This window comes from Dermacentor variabilis, chromosome 2 (genome assembly GCF_050947875.1).
Source record: "Dermacentor variabilis isolate Ectoservices chromosome 2, ASM5094787v1, whole genome shotgun sequence".
Taxonomy (NCBI): Eukaryota; Metazoa; Arthropoda; class Arachnida; order Ixodida; family Ixodidae; genus Dermacentor; species Dermacentor variabilis.
Genome location: NC_134569.1, coordinates 73,871,076 through 73,879,339, shown reverse-complemented (window position 1 = coordinate 73,879,339; position 8,264 = coordinate 73,871,076). Strand labels below are relative to the sequence as shown.

Here is an 8,264-nt window from a genome sequence, read left to right as displayed (position 1 = left end):
GTTAGCGAAGGCGGCTGCCTGGTGGCAAACAGCACTTGCGAATGGAGAGATTTGCGAATATGGCTGCTAGTTTTTCTGCCTTCCACTAGCAACGACTTACCGCGGAGATCATGAATTTCTTCTGGTATAGCAGCAGGCTCATTTCTTCAGGAACGTATTGCCACACAGAAGTGAGCTGCACATCGAAGTAAAATGAAAATGCCCCAGATGTAAAATTTCTAATACTGTATATACGATGAAATAAATGCAGAGTCATTTGGATGGAGCAGTGATTCAGTTCATATAACAGTACCATTTGTGCCCACACTGACGTCACATGAAATACAACATTGGTCGAACACTGCGCGCCTCAGTTTCGTATGCCTAAGCAGGAAATATATTTACTCTTACTTTACGACATGAAAACGAAAATAATGAGGCATCGACACTGTACTGCCTGACACGTATATATTGTGTGTAGTAGAACACCAGGATGCAGCGTAGAAGCCTATTAAAGACAACTTTTGCTCGAGGATTGAAATCTTGAACGAACTATAATTTTAGGGCTCAATGTAGAGTTTTGTGAGGGAATAACTGTCGTCGGGGAGAGCGAAAATTTTCGAAATTTTCTGACCTCTCAGAGCCTCTTTTTACTTTGTGTACATCATCCACAGTGGACCCGATACTTCGATGCAGCGCCAAGTAAATCGCTTGGCTTGAAGTTTTCTTTTTTTCTTACCAGACTATGCTTGACGATTATCTTAGTTCAGTCACATACATCTTACCGAGCACGGAAGACATCCTGCAGGTTACTTGAAGGGAACACAACAGCATGTCATTATATACAAGCTGATTGAAGTACAGCTACGTGGACAATCACACACACACAAAAATAACCATAGTGATACAAGTGTTTGCAGCGGCACGTGAGACAAACTATACAAGCGTGACATTGAAGACTAAGTAGTGCGCATACCATACTCGAAGTTATTCCGAAGAATGACAACATCTTCGCGACCTGCTGAGCCAAGGGCTGTTACAGTTCGGCTTCCCAGTCATTACCCACCACGAAGTTTCATTGTGTTGCTACAAATAATGGCACTGCAGGAACAATCACTATCTTTTTTTACAAATTCCTGTAACTTATTGTGCAGGTGCCTTTAGAAAACCGACAAGGACTGACGGCAGGCCTGCATACCATTAGCAGTGACGTTATGTTTCCTTTGCCTGGGGCATGGAACTTTTATAATTTTCTGCTTTTCTCACAATAGGACGTTCTCTCTCTCTCTATATATATATACATATATATATATATATATATATATATATATATATATACAGTATAACAACGAGCATACGTATCGCACACAGTTTGGACTCTCTGGGCCCCGTGTTTTGAGAAGAGGTCAACATCGTCTACACACACATTCTTTGGCAAGCCAGACGGTCGATGGCATGACTCGTGCGTTTGTCACTGTCCATATAAGATCAAGCGGAAGCCACGTCATCCGACGTCCGGCGGTCGTGACTACTTCCAAGGACAGTAGGTATCTGATTGCCCAAGGCGAGATCTGTCATCGCTGTGGTTGAGGATCGCGATCGAGAATGGCTCAAGAGTCCGGTGACTAGAGAAGAGGAGGAAGACACCATTTGTGAGACGTGCCTGTGGTCTCTGAAGCCGAAGAACAGAAACACGCCTTGCAGCCCGATGAAGACGATGCTGACGCAGTCCATGAGGAGCGAGTTGACGAGCCCGCTGACCAGACCAAGAAGCCATGAGACGCCCATGATGAATGCCAGCTTCACGAACAGCAAGATCCTGGAAGGCTTCTCATTTGCCTTGAAGTCGAACTTCTGGGACTGCGACTCCGTCCTTCGGATGGTGAAGATTGTGTGCAGGTAAAACCCGATATCGACGAGGAGAAGAACCAACATTGGGGTCAGAAAGAAAACGACATGGCTCCACTTTCTATTTATGAAGCAACGAGACGTGCCGTATGAAGGAGATAGTGGTGAGTCACTCTTTGTCCAGTTTAATATGGAAGCCACGCCGACAACCACCAGAGGCGATCCCCATCCGGCGAAACCGTACCGGACGAGGCTCTTCCAGTTGCCACTGGGTCGGCGAACTAGGATCAGCGTCTTCCAGATGTCGTATGACAACACGGTAGTCCAGAAGGCCGTCGACAAGAAGCCGAAGTGTACGACCACAGAGGACGCGACGCACACATCGCGACCAAGGTCCGTTACGTTGAAGACGAGGAAGAACAACTGAGTGAAGAATAGCGTCATAGATAAGCAGAGGGTGCAGCGAGACGAGAAGGTACGACATTCCTTAGACATGAGGTAAACCACTAGTTTGAGAACCAGACAGAACAACGACACCGATATGCAGACGATGGTTAGGTAGCCGCGAATCATGATAGCTGTGTTCGGGTTTGGTGTGGAAGCATTCGCGTAGCGGTAGGTCACCTGTTCTATGTAGCATACCCCGTTGTACGAAGAAAAGCAGGTGCTGTTCCTGTCGACCGTTCGGAATATGGAGGAAAGGTCGAGATCCGGAAGGCTGATGTGAACCTTCACTTCCACGCGGAGTGTCGTGGTTGTTTTCTCAGCTGGTAGGCATGACACGCTTGTCAGATCGACTCCGTGGCAGCGAGCGCAGTAGGCGTTTTTGTAGTAGGCTGAGCCAGATAATTCATCAATAACAGGAGCAAAAAAGGCCCAGCAGGAACGCGTAACTCTAGAATTGGTCTCTTCGGGGCAGTCTCCAATTAGGGGAAATCGACTGCACTGACGCATATATCTGTAGAAATTTGTCACGATGAACGGAGGAGGCCGCAGCTTCTGTTTCCTTCTGGTGCCAACGACCGCTACTTCCCAGAAAATTACCTCATCCAGGTCATAGTTGCAAAAAGCGCAAAATGTATTGCGGTACGTTACCGTGGAACGCCGACTGGTTACCGGAATGCGAAAGAACATGTCGCTGGAGCCGAAGCTCGCATCTTCGCAGCGGTCGCGAACGTCGTCTTGCAGAGGCCACAAAGAGTTGCATCGTGAAGCCAGAAACACGTGCTTCGTGACGCCGCCTTCGAGGGCCAAGCTAGTGCAAGTCCACTTCGAGGTATTCAGGGAAGCCAGGTCAATATCCACCGACTTGTTTTCACAGCCCCAGCAACAGTCTCCAAACTCCTCGCAATCCTCCCGACACGAGCAAGTTAGGTAAGTCCAGTTGTAGCAAGAAAACGTTCCGTCATCACAGCAGTCTACATCACCTGGACAATTTGTGATTGACTGGAAACGGTCGGGCTCGAGATCGCTGAACGCCGGATGGTCCTCTGGCCTCGCGGGTCTTGCAAACGTTCTATTGCACTCCTGCTGTTGGGATACCGCGGCGTTCGAAAGCAGCAGCATGACGAGGTGTGGGAGGAAAAGCATGTCCAGAACATCTGATGGTCTCTTGCGAAGCTCGTTCTAGTAGTCCTCACGAGGATACTGTTTCCTCTGCAACGAATTAAAGTGCATGACATAAATTTATGAATCAAGGACGCGGACAATCACACCATGCATGTCTGCGGAATAGAAGATGGAAAGATAATCTCTATAAACTGAGCAAGTTTTTCGATTGCCAAAATGTTCTGCTACAACGCAAGAACCTTTAAAAGCAGAAAATTTTTACTCGAACATAGCAGTATCAGTACAGCTGAAGGGACAGTCGCAGGATTACTTATTCGCAATCAGGTGGAACACGTGTTTTTTAGAGCGAAGCTTTCAAAGCGAAGCTTTCTTTGCCTCTTCCTTCGACTTTTGCGCTGCTGCTGCTGCTCCATGCTGTCTTGCACACCGCGTCGGGAGGTGGTTGAGAGCATGGGTATACATGGCAGGAGCATGGCAGAGCGAAAAGTCGACGCGAGAAACTCGTTTCGACCTTTCCATCGCGTCGTATGTGCACAATTTTCTCTGGAGCTCCCTGGGTATCGCCGAATTCCCCTCTTGACAGCTGTAAGTATCCGCTACCCTCCTCAAAAGCATTGGAAGAACTGCAGCGCTTACCTTTCCATTAAGGTGCAAGTCTAGAGGGGACGTAGATATAACTGTAGAGAGTAGGGGGGAGAGGAGGCAGAGAATGGGCTAGAACCGACGCAGTCGCGAAACGAGTAAATAACAGCCTTGCCACTTTGAATTTCCCATACAGGGGAAGAGGTCGGTAGAGTGAAAAGATGACGGGAGAAGAGGAGGAAACAGTGCTTACGGCCAAACTGAAGGTACGGTACGGTACGCTTCCGTTATTTCTGAAAAATAAGCACCATGCAAATTTGTCAAGCGGACTACAGACGCAGAGCATGCAGTCGCAAAGCCACATTAAAGCACCGTAGGGTCTAGGCGACACTACGGAAGTGGCTGCACGTCAAATCGACACTTCTGTGCCCGCCGCACCCGCCGTGGTTGCTCAGTGGCTATGGTGTTAGGCTGCTGATCACGAGGTCGCGGGATCGAATCCCGGCCACGGCGGCCGCATTTCGATGGGGGCGAAATGCGAAAACACCCGTGTGCTTAGATTTAGGTGCACGTTAAAGAACCCCAGGTGGTCAAAATTTCCGGAGTCCTCCACTACGGCGTGCCTCATAATCAGAAAGTAGTTTTGGCACGTAAAACCCCAAATATTATTATTATTCTGTGCCCGCCGCGGTAGCTTGACGGATATGGCATTGCTCGAAGTCGCGGTTTCGATACCGACCATGGGAGCCACATTTCGATGGAAGCGAAATGCAAAAAAAAAAAAAAAAAAACGCTGGTCGACTTCGATTTAGGGGCATGTTAAAGGACACCCGGGTGACAAAATTAATCGTGAGTCCGCCACTATGGCGTGCCTCATAATCCGATCGTGGTTTTGGCACGTACAGCCCCATAATTCAATTAAAGGTCCACACTTAAGCCACGATGCGATGTGCCATGTGAGGCAATGATAATGCTCAAGCCTCTCAGAGATTATGTACATTAATGGCGCACAACAACGCCTCAAGCAAACACATCTCCCTGCATGTTATGTGTACTACGCAGAGAAACAGCAGTGGTGCACGCAAGGCAACGTTAAACATAAACTCAGCAACCTCGTATTGGGCTGAATGCTGGAGAAATGACACATTCACCGTCGTCTTCGCTAATTATCGTCATTCAAAGAAAAAAGCATAGAAAGCTTCGCTTAGATCGATTCCCACAGTGCTTAGGATACGCATATCTTTTCCTCGTTATTTACCTTCTACTACAAATATTGTGGTTGCTTTGCATGAAGCAATAAACATATCCCCGAGAAATGTTTTGCAGATCCCTCTGAATCCTAACGCATCTATTATTTTACCAGTAAAAGTGAGTGATATCACAAATTTCTCCATGCTACGCTACGGTCTTCGGTACACTTACGATTTCGTTCCTACTAACTTCGTTTGCACGGAATAACGTTCACTGCAGACATTACAATTCACATTAACTTGCGATTAGCCGCAATTCAACTGCTTTTTGAAAACACCGGCACTAAAAGAGAGCGTACTTCAACCTGTGATAGCGCGAGGCAGCCACGAACTTTGCTATTGTGATGAGCGCTTGTTGAGGGGTTTCATGTCACTCGGCTGATTGGTTTTAAAAGTGACTCGCCACCATAACTTTGGCGCGAACAAAGAGCACTCACCCCTGCAGCAAACGTGCGAACTTCAGTGTCGCTATGGAGAGCGCTACGGAGAACCAGCCCAGCAGCGTACGGGCCCTCTGTAGCTGAGTGTGTCATGGCAAGTAGCGGAGCTTCCTCACGGCGCGACAGCCAACTCACAAATGGCGCGGAAAGATGCATACGCTTAGCCGCGTCGGTTGCACCTATAGTGCCAGGAACACACGTGAGCGCCGGCTTTTGTACGGCAGCTTTTGCATTATGTATTGACGACATCACGTCACGTGGTGCTCGACACAAACGCGGCGGCCCTTTCCTCCCGCACTTTTCGCGTGGAAGCACATTCAGCTGATTAAGGCATTCATACTGCATTCCCGCATTACCGTTAAACAAGAGGCGAGACAATTGCTCTGGCAGCAGATCGTTCACGACCGCGTGTAGTCAGCAGTTATAAGCGAATAGCCACGCCTAGGCAGTAGTGCTTCTGGGAAGCGCTTCCATTCAAGTTTTCATTGTGTGCTGTTGTCTCAGCAAAGCCACAGAGGTAATGTCAGTAGTCCCCTCCGGCTGAGCAGATGTACTCTATAAGCGTGGCGTTTATATGAAGTGCGTGCTAAGTGACAAGAGAAGGGGTAAAAATGGATATCATCTCGTTGTGTGAATGTTGCCATGCCACGGCTCATAGCATCGGTGATGAATCTGAATGGACATTACGTGTCACAAATGGTGGGCACCTCGTGTGGAGATGGACCAGTTGCTTCTTTTATGCGACAGAAAACGAAAATGCGGGCTGTTTACATGGGCTTTCACATTGTCATTCCTCATTTGTGCGCGCCGATCTACGTTTGCTTACCCTTTTCCCTTTTTCTCTCTATGTTCTTTTCCACTTCCCGTGATAGGGGTAGCAAACGGGGCCTTCCTTCTCTCTCAGCCCTCCCTCTCCGTAATGCAACATCCTGAATGCTTATTGCTCATGACCAGGGCTGTTTTCGTTGCCGAACATGTTGACAAGAATGCGCATATAGAGCCGTACAAGAACCCGCCTACTCGGCGAGCTAGCGACTCACTCGTTAGATATATAGCTTGCATCGAAACAAGATGCTTCGAGCACGAAACCGTGCACCGATGTGTTTTGTACCTTGGTGAAGCATTTCTCGTTTGTAAGCATTAATAACGTAAAAAGGATGCGGCTTCATACCAAAATGTGCTTAAAGCCCGACAACTTCTGCGTGAAACTGAGTAGTTTCATACCTTGCAACAAATTACGGCTTAGTATCACACAATCACATATTTGTGACAGTCAACTTCCTGACTGCATGATCGCTTCCATTTCACCCTCGACTAATCAGAAAATTATGATAGCGTGCTCATAAACATCTGCCCCGCTGGTGGAGAAAGAAAAAAAAAACTGCTGGAGTAATGACCTTTTCCACTATCCCTGAACTAAAGCTCATCAGCGTGTCTTCACATGCCGATAGAAGGCTGCGCGATAACATTATTCGTACTTCGTTCGTTTTTTATTGCACCGTCAGTGCCCAAAGTTTGCACAGTGTATGGTCCATTCGGAGGCTGAATATGTTTCGCTGTCTCTGCGCGAGCGGCCTATACAATTAAGCAGTACATCGCTTTGATCGCGCGCATACAGTTGCGAGTGACACCTGTAAATTCCCGGATATGTGCCGACACAGCACGAGGATTGATCTTTCCCGCTGCGACGGGGCATCCCGTTACGTACACATACTCCCCTATCACCCAATATTTCCTTGCTTACCTGCTCGCAATGGATAATCCTCCGGGCCATCTTCGTGGGCAAGTTGCTGTTACGCGAGGACGCTGGCGCCAACTGTTCTCACGGTTGGTCGGCGTCGACAGCGGCCGAGACAGCCAATGCCAAGCGGATGTCGGCCTTTGTGGCCGCTTCGTGGAACTGGTTTTGTGACGACCGCCGCGCCATCTTCGGGAGGAGGCGCACGCGCGGGAAGCTACGCAATGCTTTCACGGCGGCGAAAAAGAGTGTGACCCACCGTGTTTGCACGCCCAGCCTGGCCTCAACCCCTAGACCTCTCTCGTGCTCGCGAGGGTGACGCCGAAAGAGGGTTGTGTAGCCACGCGCAAAGGTTGCGGAACGAACGAGAAGACGCCGTTGACGGCCACGCAGTCCGCAGCTGAGAAACAAGTCCTAAGCGAACGCTTCATTGACGGGTGTGCACCCGCTCTGTTTACCGCCGCTGGCTCTGCGGTCACTTAACGTTCCCGGTCACGTTGTGGGTTTCTCGTTCCGTGTGGGTGAGCATCCTCTATAGGTTTTCCCCCGGGGTCTGGTCCTTTCTCTTTAAAGATTTTTGTTCCTTTTATAAGGGCGCATGATGGCAACCCCACCGCGCATATTCCGCAATCGATTGCGGAATATTTATTATATCTTCATTGCTATCTAGAGGTTTCTCCGTCCTCAAAGCGACTTAACATTCACAATTTCACAAGAACGGCGCTGTACTGCGTTGGCCCTGTAAAGCAGCATTGCTATAACTCTCCTGCGATACCCAGAGCTCCCAGAGAGGCTTGAAGATGGTCGAAGCAAAGCACTTGAACATTCGACGCTCAATTATGTCGTTATCAAAACAAC

The 8,264-nt window shown here is 48.6% G+C and overlaps 1 protein-coding gene across 3 annotated transcripts in view; it reads right to left on the bottom strand.

Moving 5' to 3' along the window:
* Positions 1 to 1,331: 1,331 nt before the first annotated feature.
* LOC142572088 (uncharacterized) overlaps positions 1,332 to 8,264 on the bottom strand; it is a 159,306-nt gene continuing 152,373 nt past the window's right edge. Inside the window, exons 1-2 of one of the 3 annotated variants that reach the window (XM_075680933.1) lie at positions 7,413 to 7,575; positions 1,332 to 3,483 (exon numbers count right to left, since the gene is read on the bottom strand). In XM_075680933.1, the coding sequence (XP_075537048.1) occupies positions 1,468 to 3,417 (1,950 nt within the window). In that variant the 5' untranslated portion in view covers positions 3,418 to 3,483; positions 7,413 to 7,575 and the 3' untranslated portion in view covers positions 1,332 to 1,467. Of the gene's footprint in view, positions 3,484 to 5,665; positions 5,814 to 7,412; positions 7,576 to 8,264 lie in introns of those variants that run through there. The other 2 variants (XM_075680935.1, XM_075680934.1) reach the window with 2 other exon arrangements.